This window comes from Octopus bimaculoides, chromosome 2, assembly GCF_046866305.1.
Source record: "Octopus bimaculoides isolate indiv1 chromosome 2, ASM4686630v1, whole genome shotgun sequence".
In the NCBI taxonomy this organism is placed as follows: Eukaryota; Metazoa; Mollusca; class Cephalopoda; order Octopoda; family Octopodidae; genus Octopus; species Octopus bimaculoides.
In genome coordinates, this window is record NC_142929.1 from 174,984,278 (window position 1) to 175,000,696 (window position 16,419).

General features: G+C 37.7%; 1 protein-coding gene across 7 annotated transcripts in view; it reads left to right on the forward strand.

Moving 5' to 3' along the window:
* Positions 1-16,419, forward strand: part of LOC106875258 (vitamin D3 receptor) — a 582,218-nt gene that overhangs the window by 560,898 nt on the left and 4,901 nt on the right. For all 7 annotated transcript variants that reach the window (XM_089348091.1, XM_089348092.1, XM_089348089.1 and 4 more), the window contains 2 exons: positions 12,451-12,670; positions 15,312-15,478. In XM_089348091.1, coding sequence (XP_089204217.1) covers positions 12,451-12,670; positions 15,312-15,478 — 387 coding nt within the window. The remainder of the gene's footprint in view (positions 1-12,450; positions 12,671-15,311; positions 15,479-16,419) is intronic.

Sequence of the window (16,419 nt, forward strand, 5' to 3'; positions counted from 1 at the left end):
ACTGCTACCCACTGTACTTTGATTAAAGTAAGTATTCTTGAAAATTTAGAGTTCTCTGAATTTATCCTGGTAGAATAACAGTTGAAGAATCCCAAACATTTCTTTCTTAACATATTTTAGATTTGCTTCCATTGTTTCTTGAAGACTAGATTCTTCTAGATGTATACATAATGTAACGAGTGGGTCTTTTAGATGTAAAGACCTCAAATATTAATGTAACTTTTAGTTCAGCGAGAAAAAGCAGGCTCTTTTGTCCAGACAGAAATAGCAACCAACTCTCTCTCTCAAATCACATCTCACTGTATTGAGAGAGGAAAAGAGGAAATGGATAATGTATGTGATCCTAGATATAATTCTAAAAAGCCAACAGTAGGATTGGTTGTTTGCTCAAATGCCTTTTGTCATAGGGTTTGTTCATCAACCAGGGCTGATCTGGAGTTAAACCGACACCTCCAGAGTTCACAAGGTTGCAAGTTTTCAGGTTAGATCCCCCCCCCCCAGTTCCCTTCCTACCTGGGTTTGTAATGCTGGCATTGACCTGTAGATGTTCAGGCCAAGCATCAACCTCTTCAATCTCAGCAGCCAACCTAAGAGGGCCTGAAAAGGTCATGGGAACTGCCCCTCCTCCCCTAACTAGCTCACAACACACACACACACACATTATTAACATGGTGAAAATCTGGGTTTGATCATTCCTGAGTGATTTAATATTAGAAACACAAAGCAAGCAAATAGTGCTAAATTAGTCTGAACAGTACTTTTACATTCATATATATATATATATTTAAGTATTCCATCTCTTATACAAATATTTTATTATTATGAACCAGTAGTTTATGTGTTCTTGATATATAGTTTAAATCCTTGCTAATCTTATTAACTGCAAAGATTATTATCTACAGTGGTGGATTAGAGGAGAAAAACCATTTGTATTCAATTGCTATATTGTTTAGATTGAAATGAATTGCATTTGGCTGGATTTCATCTGTATTCACCTTAGCAGGGATCTCTGTGGCTCTGATGTTTGAATCTATTTAGGTATAGACAGATAGATAAGTGGACAATAGTCTGTTGGCTTAGACAGAGTTGATAGATTGACAAACAGCATAAACTATTGACAGATTGATTCATTCTACCTTCAGCTTGATTAACTGATAAGATGTAGAATGGATGGATGAATAGTTTGTTAAATGAATTGATCGATGTACTAGCTGTGGAATACATCAACAAATAGAGAAGAAATACATAAATGTGTATAGAAAAATAGTCGAATTTCGAAATGAAACGTCTTTATGTTAAAGATGTCAGTGAATTGGCATATTTTGATAGAAAGTAATAAACAGAGAAATGGTAGATGGTATAAATGCAAGATCTCAGTTAACATATATGTGTGTGTGTGTGTTTCTCTCTCTCTGAAGAGATAGTCTGAATAAAAGATTTGACACAGAAAATGTATATAAGATAGTATGAATAAAAAATTTGGCACAGAAATGTATATTATTGTATTGCTGCTACTGAGCATTGTAAATAAATTTCACTTATGAACTAAATGAAAAATATATATATATATATATATATATATATATATATATATATATATACCAATTATAAACCTTTACACATACATACTCACTCTCACCAACCTTACTTTTCAAAATCTAGTGATAAATTCACTAGTAAGTTGCCTTGCCATACCTATTCCCTTCCTCATTCCTGAGGGTCGGGAACCATGGACATATGCATCACTTCCCTCTGTCAATTCTTGCCTTTCGCCATGGTTGTACATTCCATTCAGTCTTAGGTCTTCCAGTCCATTCTTTGAAGACATTATCATGACAGGAAATCATATAATTCGCTCTTCTGCGTTGTTTGCTGTTCCCCATCCAAATTTTCTGCTCACCCTTATATCTGTCAATCTTGTTCTTTACTTCAAGCATTGAAGTCTCCTGCAATACTTGGCATTGGACCTAGGTACTTGGATTCATTCATAGAACACTTGTATTTGATTCTCATTTGTGTCTGTGGATGGAGTATAAACCTGGAGAAACGAAAGGTTTAGAACTTTGATACATGTGTATATAAGCTTCTCATTAATTGGTTGATACAAGATCATATTGAGTAGCCTCTTGTGAAAGGAGAACTCCCATTCTTACTGTTCTATTCCTGAGTACATGATTAGGTCACCATCTGCTTTAGTGAAATGTCTGCATTCCAATCTAGAGGTCAAGTATGTTGATTTTATATCTCTTTTCTTGGGTGACATTATACAGTTTTCTTGCCTGGTATAATACTTGAGCATTCCAAGTTCTTTTCCATACAGTGATTGTCTTATTGTCTTCTCTTATCAGCATCAGACCTTCTGCTGTGCCAGGTTGAGTTTAACATGTTACTTATTCGATGGCTTAATGAAAGTATAAAAAAGCTCCCTCTAACTTTTTCTACAGTTGGGTCTCCATCAGAAAGTTAGTTTGGAGTGGGGAATGCATGATTTATGAGTTGCTATGGTCAGAAGCTGTGCATTTCTATATCAAGTTGTCCTGAATTTTCCAGAGTCATTGCCTGAATGCTTGCACTGGGGGAACTCTATTACAAGAACAAGGGTTAGGTCTAATTCACCCTTTACTGCTAATACCTTGATAACCATCCTCTAGATGTGGCAGGAAGCCATCAAAACACAAAGGGACTCTAAAAAGCACAAAGGCAAAGCAGAAAATTTAACTCTTTCACCACATGTAAAGTTTAGCCATGAAAAACTGCACACATACACAAATAATTAAGCAGACTAGTTGTAAATTATAAACTAAGTAATTAGCACATTATTTACATTATTTACATTTGACAGATATTTGTCCTCATCTTTGTTGTTAACACGTTTCGGCTGATATACCCTCCAGCCTTCTTCAGGTGTCTTGGGGAAATTTTGAACCTGGGTTCTATTTCCAAGGTATTTTTTGATGTTATTATTATTATTATTATTATTATTGTTGTTGTTGTTCAGGTCACTGCTTGGAATCGAACTTGGAATCTTGGAGTTAGTAGTCTGTGCTCTTAACCACTACGACATATGCCCGTGGGTTAACCACTACACCATATGCCCGTGGGCATATGTCGTAGTGGTTAAGAGCGCAGGCTACTAACTCCAAGATTCTGAGTTCGATCCCAAGCAGCGACCTGAACAATAATAATAATAATAATAATAACATCAAAAAGTACCTTAGGAATGAGAATCCTGGTTCGAAATTTCCCCCAAGACACCTGAAGAAGGCTGGAGGGTATATCAGCTGAAACGTGTTAACAACAAACAAGATGAGGACAAATATCCGTCGATTATAAATAATGTACATAATTCCTCATCTTTTAAATATAGAACTAAGTAATTAGTATTAACTGTTGTAGTAATGAGTAAAGAAATTGAAGGGTAGCTTCTTGGTGGTGGTGGTGGTGGTGATTAGTAAATTCATTATTAATCTGCTCACCTTAACCACTTCTCACTAATCTTAAACCTAGCTGAAGTAATCAATATTTCAGGTGATGATGGTGTTGTGATAAAGATGGTTGAGCACTGGACTGAACACCTGGCTGTATTTACTTTGCTTTCTCTATAATCTTATGCAAATCCGGCAAAAGTACAAGAATTGGGGAACTGTTTTTCATCCTTTGTCCAGTTGATTGAAATAAAATGGATTAGTAATGAACAAAGATTTTCCATTTCATTATCAATGTTCGATTTTGTTTCCTGGAAACCAGTGAATTAATAAAGTTGTTTAACTTTTTATAAATTTCTTTTTTTTTTACTCACAAGAATATGGCAGGAGTAAATTGTGGAATCTATTATTAGGCAAGATAAAAGTGTCAATAATAATAATAATCATAATAATGGTGATGATTTCCATAAACCCTGAAAGGATGAAAAGCAAAGTTGACCTTGGTGGAATTTGAACTCAGAACTTAAAGACAAATGAAATGAGTCTAAGCATTTTGCTTGGTGTGCTAATGATTCTGCCAGCTCGCCACCTTAATAATAATAATCCTTTCTTCTAAAGATACAAGCCTGAAATTTTAGGGGAGGGGACTAGTCGACCCCAGTGTTTCACTGGTACGTATTTTATCAACCCTGAAAAGATAAAGGCTAAGTTAACCTCAGCGGAATTTGAACTCAGAACGTAGCGATGGGTGAAATACAACTAAGCATTTCTTCCAGTGTGCTAACAGTTCTGCCGACTCGTCGCCTTACTACTACTACTACTACTACTAATAATAATAATAATAATAATAATAATAATAATGGTTTCAAATTTTGCCACAAGGGCAGTAATTTTGGAGGAGGGGATGAATCAATTACATCAACCCCAGTGTTCAACTGGTACATATTTTATTGACTCCAAAAGGATGAAAAGCAATGTGCTTGTGATTCTACCTGCTTGCCACCTTAATAATAATAATCTTTTCTACTAGAGGCACAAAGGCCTTAAATTTGCGGGGAGGGGACTAGTCAACCCCAGTGTTTCACTGGTACTTATTTTATCAACCCTGAAAGGATGAAAGGCAAAGTTGACCTCAGCAGGATTTGAACTCAGAATGTACAGGTGGATGGAATGCCACTAAGCATTTTGCCAGGTGTGCTAACGATTCTGCCAGCTCACCACCTTACTAATAATAATAATAATAATAATAATAATAATAATAATAATAATAATAATAATAATAATAATAATAATAATAATAATTATTATTATTATTATTATTATTATTATTATTATTATTATTTGTTACTTAGGCACAGGCAGTAGATTTGGAAGAGGTCACGGCTGATTAAATTAACTTCGAGTATTTCATTGGTGCTTATTTTGTTGGCTTCAGTTGTAGTTGAACTCAGAACTTAACAAGAATGACATAAAATACTGCTATGAAGCGTTTTCTCCAACTCTCTACTGATTCTTCCATCTGTGGCCATCAGAAAACTTACAATAAATTAGCCACAAGGAGCGGGGGGGGGGGGGACATACCTCTCAGTTTTCAAAATTTTCATCCCCCTGCCTCCATATAATAAAACTTTGTATAACAATCATGCTAATCCATATGGATATGGATTAAGAAAATAGCTGCTGCACAACAAAGAAAGATGTATAATAATAATAATAACAACAACAGCAACATATGAATGTGCCAGTCAATTATTTTGGTTTTTTTTGTTTTTTTTCTTACTTTTTTTTTAGGGTAAAATAACCCCCTTCCAAGTAAATAGAGCTATGTTCTCTTAGTAATTGTCTCCTGGCAGCTCATCATCTGTCTCTCTTTCTCTCTGTTGCCAGCCAATTAAAAGTGAATCCTTTCTGTGGCTTTTCTCATCTCTCTTCCTTTGTCAGCAGTTTGAAATAGCTTAAGCATTTTGTTATTGTTGTCAAGATGTCTAAGGTGAGGAAGAGTGGGCAATAATACCCTCTCCCCCCCCCCGCACTTTCCTCCCTCCCTCCCTCCCTCCTTCCACCCTGGTATCTTGAAGACCAATTAAGATCTCATTTTTGGTGATAAAACTCTAAATTTCTCAGTGCATCACCCCTCCACCTCTCTTCCTCCTCCCCCCTCTTAAATTTTTGTTGGAGGGGGTGGGCGTGGGGGTGGTTGATGCTTATCTTTGCTTAGAGGCATTTTTATTGTAAGGTTTCAAAGTGTATATGAATGCATGTATAAATGTCTAGCTTCTGTATCTGTCAATCATTTTCATAAAGCCAGTATCTTTCACTCTCTCTCTCTTTCTCTCTCTCTCTCTCTCTCTCTCTCTCTCTCTCTCTCACACACGCGCACAGCCTGTCTTTCTTTCATGTTGTCAGTTTCAATCTCATTCTCCACATCAGTGTTATCACTTTCCATATCTCTCCCTCTCTCCCTCTCTCTCTGTGCTTATTTGAACCATTTTCACCCCTTCCTGCCTCTATCTCTGTTTCCAGCTCTGTCTGTTAGAAGCCTTTTCACCCCCTCCTGCCTCTCTCTCTCTCTCTGTGTCTTTCTGTCTCTGTCTGTCTGTCTGTCTCTCTCTCTCTCTCTGTCTTTCTGTTTCTGTCTGTCTGTCTGTCTCTCTCTCTCTTTCACTCTCACTCTCCCTCTCTCTCTCTCTCTCTCACTCTCTCTCTCTCTCTCTCTCTCTCTCCCTCTCTCTCTCTCTCTCTCTCTCTCTTTCTGTCTGTCTCTCTCTCTCTCACTCTTTCTCTCTCTCACTCTCTCTCCCGCTCTCTGTTAGAAGCCTTTTCACCCCCCTCCTGCCTCTCTCTCTCTCTCTCTCACTCTGTCTTTCTGTCTCTGTCTGTCTCCCTCTCTCTCTCTTTCACTCTCACTCTCTCTCTCTCACTCTCACTCTCTCTCTCTCTCACTCTCCCTCTCTCTCTTTCTCTCTCTCTCTTTCTCTCTCTCTCTCTCTCTCTCTCTCTCTCTCTCTCTCTCCCGCCCGCTCGCTCTCTGTTAGAAGCCTTTTCACCCCCTCCTGCCTCTACTCTCTCGCATACATGCATCATCCTGCCAACTGCTGACACAGCTGCATTGTGTTGCACACCCAGCAACTAGCATCAGTTGCACTATCAACCATTTGATTCACTGGCATGTGAACCTTGTGATGCTTACGTGACGTCACCAAGGCCAGTCAGCATCTTCTACTTTGGGCTGCATGAGAGGGTTTTTCCAACGCTATGACAACAACAATATGCATTCGCTATGTTCATACACGTCAACAAGGGAGAGGCATAGTCAATTGAATATATCCCCAGCATATGACTGGTGGCTTCATTAACTGTTGATGTAAAATCCTCTTGGGCGTGATTTGCATTCCCAAAATGCTGTAAGATGTTTATTTGATTTAGCACATGTGGCATTTATTATTATCAGTTTATTGTTGAATAACAGAATAACAGAATACTGGAATAACAATAGTTATATAATTGTAATTGGTGGTGATGTATTAATGATTTATACCATAAGGTACGACAGTATGAATTGGTTGTGAGGAAACTCTGTGTGTGTGTGTGTGTGTGTGTGTGTGTGTGTGTGTGTGTACAGGCATGGCTGTGTGGTAAGAAGCTTGCTTCCCAACCACATGGTTCTGGGTTCAGTCCCTCTGTGTGGCACCTTCGGTGAGTGTTCTCTAATATAACCTTGGACCGAACAAAGCCTTGTGAGTGGATTTGGTAGACAGAAACTGAAAGAAGCCCATCACACACACACACATAAATGTATGTGTCTTTGTGTCTGTGATTGCTCCCCAACACTGCTTGACAACCAGTGTTGGTGTGTTTACATCCCCGTCACTTAGTGGTTAGAGAATGTATTTTGTCTCCCATTTTACTGATTCTGCCAGTCAAATACCCTGTTGGTGGTGATTATATCTATTTCACCAACATTACTGAGATTGATTGTAATGAGGCAAAAGCCAGCCTTTGTGACGTGTGGTATAAAGAGTTTGTAGTTGATAGAATCTGCCTCAGTATGTTACAGGTACTTACAGAACTTGAAGAATACGTGCATATATGCTGTAGTGGCCAAAAGTTTGGAACATTTTTTAGAAAAATTAAACTTATGCACAATTTGATTCAAATATAACCATGAGCAGCTGTATATATGCACACATCTACACATTTAAACATATGTATTATTACGAATACTCAGTCAAGTTTATGTATAATGATGTACGCTTGGAAAACAGAAATATTAGGCGACCATTGGTTCTAGGCTGGGTCTCTATAGAATCTTCAATCTCTCAGTTGTCTGTCAAGAAGTAAGACAGCCTGACATGCCATCTCTCTGTCTCCAGGTTATTAGCTACATGTTAGAATTAGATGTATGTGGAGGAGGAGAGGAGGCTCTGTTAAGTGAAATGGCTCAGGCCGGAATTGAACCTGCATTATAAAATCCCCTTTCACATGCTTATGGCTGTGTGGTTAGAAGCTTGCTTCCCAACCACATGGTTCTGGGTTCAGTCCCACCGTGTGACACCTTGGGCAAGTGTCTTTTACTGTAGTCCCATGCTGACCAAAGACTTGTGAGTGGATTTGGTAGACGGAAACTGAAAGAAGCCTGTCGTGTGTGTGTGTGTGTCTTTGTGCCTCACCCTATCATTGCTTGATAACCGATGTTGGTGTTTTTATGCCCCTGTAACTTAGTAGTTCAGCAAAAGCGACCAATAGAATAAGTCCTGGGGCTGATTTCTTCAACTGAGAAAACTTTTAATAAGACAGTGCTCTGACATGACTGTAGTCAGATGGCTGAAACAAGTAAAAGAATATATATATATACATGGACATATATATATATATTTCATAGATGAGATCCAAATGTTTTCCACATAGAATACGGTTTGTAGTGCTCAAGCGATTCAAACTTGAGTAGATATAGAAGTAAATGCAAGGAAAACAAGTTAGACAGATCAATATATAAAGTATATATAGTGATTTTAATATACTTTATATATTGATCTGTCTAAATTTCCTTACATTTACTACTAGGTGTATATATATATATATATATATATATATATATATATATATTTATTTATACACATTTATGTGTGTATTACTGATATTATTTTGTTCTATATATTCCTGTGTTGTGTATATATTTAGTAACAAGAAAAATATCTTGCATAGCTCTGCTGGTTCACATTTAATAATTGCTAGCTGCATTCTTTATTCTGTTCACCACCACCACCACCACTGCCAGAGTCACCCTTCTTTGTTGGGTCTTCCTCACACCACCACCACCACCACCACCACTAATGATGGCTTATTTATGTAGATAGATAGATAGATAGATAGATAATCTCTGTTATTGCTGTTAACTTCAAGAAACACTACAGCGGCATGGAGGACAAACAACAGTACCATTAACAACAACAACAACATTAACAGCACTGTCAACAATATTGCTACCACCGCAACCACCACCACCACCACTGAACCACAGCAGTAGCCAACAACACTACCACTGCTACTATCATTATTGACAGAAGTGACAATAGCACCAATCACAACTTTATCACCACCACCATTACTACTGCTGCTGCTACTACTACTACTACTACTACTACTATAATCAATGCTGCTAACTCCTCCAGTTGGTGTTTCATTTGTTTGTAATTTAGTAATTATCTTTGTGATGGTGGTGGTGGTGGTGGTTGTGCTTGTGTCATTCTCAGGGTATAGTGGTATAATGTGTGTGGTTGAAGTTAATGGTGGTGGTGGTGGTGGCATGTAATAGTTAGTAGTTTTGGAATGATTAGTGAATAGTTAGTGGTGTTGGTGAGTGAATGGTGTTTGGTGCTGGCTAATGCTAATGTTGGTGTGTGTGTGTGTGTGTGTGTGATAGTAGTATTTAGCAAGTATTTTGAAGTATGTGTGGTGGTGTTGCTTTTAGTGAGGGTAATTGTTAATTTGCCACTGGGCTGTCCAAAAAAGTTTAGCTTTTACCGCGGTGGCCTTGTTATTTGATTTCTAATGCTGGTATTGGTGTTACTAGTTGTTTACCTACCCATTTATATACTTACCTATTTATACGCATTACTACCTAAAGTGGACCAACAGGGAGTGTCTATGGAAACACTCAGCCTGCTAGAAATAACAACCAAATTTCTCAAATTACACCCTATTATTACCTTTTTTTTTTTTGTTTCTTTTAGTAAAGGATATATTGTACTTACAGTCACTGACTGATACATAAAAGGATGGGATGGTTATGGCTGGACTGTCTTTGATCATCGATCTACTTGTTCAAAGTTGACATGGAGTTAACAGCAGTAACAGCTACCTGTGTGTGTGTGTGTGTGTTAGAAATATTAAATAAAGGCTTAGCCATGTGGTTACATCGTTATACTGAACTCTCATCGAATTCTTCCTACCTTGATACCACTGGCACTGTCTCACACTTTTTTTTGTGTATATGTTTGTGTGTCTGTGTTTGTCCCCCCCAACATCGCTTGACAATCGATGCTGGTGTGTTTACGTCCCCGTAACTTAGCGGTTTAGCAAAAGAACCTGTTAGAATAAGTACTAGGCTTACAATGAATAAGTCCTGGGATCGATTTGCTCGACTAAAGCCGGTACTCCAGCATGGCCACAGTCAAATGACCGAAACAAATGAAAGAGTAAAAGTGTTTTTTTAATGTTATGTCCTACAAGTTTATAAATTTATTTAGAAATGGTTATTTTGGGGAAAGTTACTACCAGCTCTTGTCTAGTCATTGAAGTTAGTAATACTGATTTTAAATTCTGGCTGAAGGCCAGCAATTTTTTTTTTTTTTTGGTGGGGGGAATAAATTGATTACATTGACCCCCAGGTGATCACCTGGGAAATAAGTGCTGTAAGCAAACCTTTCACAAGGTTGTGTGCTGAAATAAATGTTAGTGTATGGGACAAAATTCTTAGTGGTATTTCTTTCATCGCTTTATGTTCTGAGTTCAAATGCTGCCAAGGTCAGCTTTGCTTTCAATTCTTTCATCATCATCATCATCATCATCATCATCATCATCATATGTCCATGCTGGCATGGGTTGCATCGTTTGACTGGAAGGCTGTGCCAGGCTCCAGTCTGATTTGGCATAGTTTTCTAAGGCTGGATGTCCTTTCTAATGCCAACTACTCCAAGAATGTAATGGGTGCCATTTGTGTGACACTGGTATCTGCCACAACTGTGATTTTGCTTGGCTTGATGGGTCTCTTTTCAAGCACTACATAATGCCAAAGGTCTTGGTCATTGCCTCCATGAGGCCCAACACTCGAAAGGAACTTGGCCACTTTTCTTCTGTGAGGCCCAACGCTTGAAAGGAACTCACCTGCCTCACCTCCGTAAGGCCCAACACTTGAAAGGTACTCAGTATCAATAAAATAAAGTACTAGTTGAGTACTGGCTCAATATATTCAAGTAATCCCCTCTTGTTAAAAGCTGTTGGCTTTGTGCCAAAATTTGGAAAAAATTATTGATACCTTTATTGTTAAACAATGCAAAAGAGAGTTAGCTGTCTGAAGCCAACCATATTATCTAAAAAATTAAGAGCTAAGGGAGATGATTTAAATGGGCCAATGACATGAATTTAGATAAATGAGGAATGTTGTATTGAATGCCATCCAGAGAAATTTTGTGATTTGAAATTTTTCACTTAGTTTAAGAAAAAAAAAAATGCATAGCACTGTTTGTGATTTACTAAAATGGAAGATAATTTCAAGAAATGAAGACCTTATCTCTCAAAGTTAATTTACTTTAGGGCAGAGCTTTGCCTTCATTTTTAGGCAAGGGACAATTATGGACATGTTTCAATCTATCAAACTTCATCTGTACTGGTTTTCATTGTTCATCTATCTTCCAATCTATGCAGATGTCTCTGAACAGTAAATATTGTGCATCTTCTATTCTATATGTGCAAGTCCATTTCGTGGGTGGTGTACTTGATTGAATACTGGCACATATACACCAGTGGCGTTTATTTATCAGTTACCAGATTGAAGAGATAGCAACAAAGCCAGCCTTGGCAGCATTTCACTTCCTCCTCATATACTTACATATATATCAAAGTTTAAAATATGCTTGGCCTGTATGGCTTTGTGGTTAAGAAGCTTGCTTTACAAACATGTGGTCTTGGGTTCAGTCCCACTGTGTGACACAGAGAGAAAATGTCTTATACAACCCTGGGTCAAGCAAAGCCTTGTTAGTTTAGATTTGGAAGATGGAAATTGAAAGAAACCTGTAGTGTGTGTGATTGTGTATACCCTTGTCTAGACATCATGTAATGGTTGTAAATTATCTTCATTGTCATACAAGTGAGGTTGTTTTGTTTCTAGTCTTCCATGAAAAACATATCTAGCCTTGCTTGGAAACAGGTGGAGGCTGGCAACAAGAAGGGCATTCAGCTGTAGATAATCTGCCTCAGCAAATTCCATTTGGTTCATGCAAGTACAAAAGAGTGGATTGTAAATGGAGATGATGATACAACATGTAACATCTTTGTCACTTTGATTTCCAGAATTGTGGGTTATGTTCCCTTCAGACTGTTATTATATCCTTTCACATTATGTATTTAAATTCTACTCAGATCAGTTTTGTATTTCATCCTTCTGTTGGTCAGTAGCATAATTACAGGGGTAGTACTTTGGTGCACTGTTATCAACTGACACCTAACCATCTCCAAAATGTGTGGCCTTGTATCTTCCCTCTTCATTCTAAGGTGTGCATTCAATTTACGCTTGATATCATCTCTTTTCTTTATATTTTCTTAATTTTATTTCATTATTCTTTTAGACATAATCAATCATCATTGTATTTTAATTCCATTTTGTTGTTATTTTATTCTTGTTCTTTTATCATCTTCCAATTCTTTTCTCTCTTCTGATTAATTTTCACTCACCACTTTTTTCTCTACCGAAAATTTCTCCACGCTTCACTGTTAATTTTTTTTCTCTCTCTCTTTCTCTTTGCAGCTTTGAGGACTCTAACAGTATGGAGCCGGTGTCGAACCACTATCCGTCGGTGGAATCACGGCAGCTCTCGGCAAACTCTGCTGAGGCCATAAAAAGTCGCAAGAACAAAGAAGACAAATACTGCGGAGTCTGTGGGGACCGAGCTCTTGGTTACAACTTTGATGCCATCTCCTGTGAATCATGCAAGGCTTTCTTCCGGAGAAATGCCCCAAAGGGCTTGGTAACTATCTCCATTCTTATATTTGAAACTATATCTATTGCTGTGTGTGTCATATGTTCTTCCCTCTGAGTCTATTGCCTGAATTCACAACAAAATGGCTGTATTTGAACTCAAGACCTTTGGGGTTGTTAGTCCAGTTGTCATATACACCTGAATATTTCACTCATTGTAAAATTTGAGCTCGTTATTGCAAGTTAGCATAGTATTCATCAATTAAATATACAGTGTTGTTGCTAAAAGTTGAACCAGTTAGTAGACAGACTGGGGCAAGCAGAATTGTAATAGTAGTTAGCATACAAGCACATAAACATTTAGAATTCTCCCATTCCATATTCATTGTAGTGTTCCTCTTATCACTGGCAGTCTTATAAATTGCGTGACTTTAGTTGTTGAGGTTTTTGTGTGGTGTCTAAGTAGATACTCCGATTCAATAGATGCATGGCACATGGCTTGCTGGTTGAATCTTTAGCTGCCACCTACATATTCTAGCATCATTAACATCATTAGCCTCATGATCACCATAAGAGCCAGCACACCATACAGTAGATGGGATACAGCAAACTCGTGCTAACAATGTTAGCACAGTAAGCTACAAGCTGATGGTATGAAATGTCAATAGTGATGCATGTGTTTCAGTTGTTGTTTAACTCATTGTCTCAGATGTAACTTATGATATCAAGTGTTCCAGTTAAGACCATCCTGCCATTCTTGATCAATGTATCTACACTATCCAGTATATCCTCTTTCTTTTTAAATTGTCAAGTGCCTTATGTGAGATTTAACTGCTATTTGCTGCAGAATTAGTGTCCATGTGGAGACTCCCTCATTGGTGAATTTCATTTGGCCTGAACAAATGATGTACCAAGCTTGGTTAAGTGGGAAATAAATATCTCTTGCAGTTGGTGTTCTACTGAGTCTGTGATCCCAAGACACTGAAACTCTTGCTGGCCTGGTTCATTTCACTGTTCATTGGTGTAGGCATGAAAAGCTGGTAATAAATAAGGGGTTTTGTTAGCTTACAGTCATGCGTTGATGCCCTCTCTAAAGATTCACTGTGTTTTCTAGTGAAACCTACCCAAGTTCAGTCATCCCCACCTGCATTCAACAGAATGAGGTTAAAACAGAAACTGTAACTTAGAAGGTTTATGGGGGTCACAGCTTAGCATTAAGTAGGTGAAAGATATATCACCTCATCTTGTACAGAATGCCAGTCTGTCTCCTGTAGCATTCCCAGACAATACTAAATGTACTAGGACAGTGTTGTTGTTGTAGTGGTAGTAACAGTAGCAGCATACATAAAATGGTGAGGAATGTGAGTTGTCTGTAGTGGAATTGAAGGTTGTCCAATATCCAATCCATTTTGCTGGTGTGCCCCCTACATTATAAATTTTAAGAAGAAGAAAGGTGAATGTAAACACTGTTTACATAAGCATTCAAGAATACATTCCCAGTTGCACGTACAAATCAACCAATTCTTGCTCAGTAACACACAGTTTTATATACATATCACATTGCTTCAATCACATTATACCTCTTTTGAATAGACTGGATTGATAGGTCATTGCCGTCTGGGTCACTCTTGTAATGTGTAGACATGCTGCCAGTACCATTGTCTTTGTTCATTGTTTACTTTGAAGACACAAATGTCATCAGTGCCTGTTGGCCAGTCCACATATGGACGGTGCTTGGTGGTGGGTAGCAGTAAATAAACAAACACAAATTATCGTTAAAATAAATTGATTAACCTTAGTTGACAAATAAGTTGGTTATTGAGCATTCTGGCATGTTATGTTGTTACATAACTTAGAAGTTTGGCTGAAAGTAGTGGGAAAGAATGCATTTCTTGAATTGTTTGCATACTGGTGCTTGTTGTTGTTGTTGTTGTTGTTGTTTAGTCTCAGGTTGGCTCAGACCCGAGCAGACTTAGGACAAAATGCAATCCTGCTAAAAACCATCACCAGTTCCATTTTTTAAACTCCTGCTTAACATATCTAGAAATACACTGGCCAATGTTTTCTTCTTTTTTTAAGATGGCAGGCTTTGTTTTGTGAGAAATTTGGCTGTTTTTTCTAACAGATTGACTAAATGCTTTGCAGATCATGGAATCTCATTGGGGGTTATTGTTGCTGTTTAACCCCAGGCTGGTTCTGACAAAGCAAGACTTATACTTTAAAACATTTCAAAATGTAACATTATTTTTTTTTTCATGAGGCATACTTTCTCTTGGACTATACAGTCCAGTGTGTCCTTCCTTTTATTTATCAATGACATGACACTGTGATCTGGGGGATAATTAACTACTCTTACCGTCATTTTAAGCAATCACAGAAAGACTCCTGTTGTCAAGGAGTAACAGTCTGAAAACCAAGGTAGTTGAGTGAACTCATTATTAGACATCGAACCACAGCAAAGATCCGTATGCGGTCAGTGTCATTGTATTGGTATGTGTGTGTCTGCTTGTATCCTTTTAGGGTCACTATGAAGATGTATGTTTGTATCCTGTTTGGCAGCGCTGTAGTGGAATGTGAAATCTGTTGACTTGTAGTGCTAAATTCAATACTTTTTGGAAACACTTCTTAGAAAATCTTTCTCTCTCTCTCAGTATTTATGTCATTTCTTGTTTTAATTTTATTCTCCCCAGGATTATTTCAAATGCCCTTACGAAGAAAAATGCAAAATGGATGTGTCCAATCGGCGATTTTGTAAAAAATGCCGGCTACGAAAATGTTTTGAAATAGGAATGAGAAAAGAATATATTCTTACAGAAGAAGAAAAAATGCGGAAAAGACAAAGAATTGAGGAAAATAGGTACGTACGTCCATAGCATTGTTCACGCTTGGCTCTTACTCCTGTATCATCATCATCATCATCATTGTCGTTTTTATATCCAAAACACAAGTTAGTTTTTAAAATGTTTTGTGGCAGAATCAGGAGTGAGGGGATAGAGAACAAACTATTTGCAGGCCACTACAGTAAATGTAACAACATATCAATTTATCTTCAGCTTTCAACAGAGAGAACTCCACTAATGGAGGCTATGAGCCAGACAGTGGTAGGATTTAACTGGGTGACAGCTTAGAGTTTGCAACATGGATATCTTTGTTGTATCCTTTCTCCTGTTCTGCATTTATCATCTCACCTGTGCGAGGTCCATATTCTTAATGTCCAAACCAAATAGTTGACAGTTAATGCCTGCTCATCTTCCTGACTAATGATAATTCAACCTGCAATGACTGGGGTCTCACTTTGGATAATTGTCCCCTGGGTAATTTCCCTAATGAAGAGAAAGCACAACAGTGGTGTGCAATTAAATTCTTATATAACTAATTAGGGCTTAGTTTCATACATACACTTGATACATAGAATGACAAATAAAACTTATAAAAAACAAACTAATTAAGTATAATAGTATTTATTTGCACTTTCGTGGTTGTGCTTTCTGTTAATTCTCCCTTAATTGGCCAAATGTCTCAGTGACAATTATCCAGGGGTAATTATCTGCTGGTTGTTTTCCTTGTTCCCCTTAGTTGGGGTGCTTCTGTTCATTTGTTCTAAATGACAGGAGTTTCCATGTAGTTGATCTCTGATATTTTTCTCTGTTAGCTTGCAGTATTTTACATTCAAAGCTGAAATCCATCCTCAGTTGACCTTACTTTTTTCCTTGTTGAGGATGGTTCATAATTTGTAGCCTAATATATTGTCAGTATCTTGTATGATTTAAACTATAGCTCATGCACAATGCATAACAT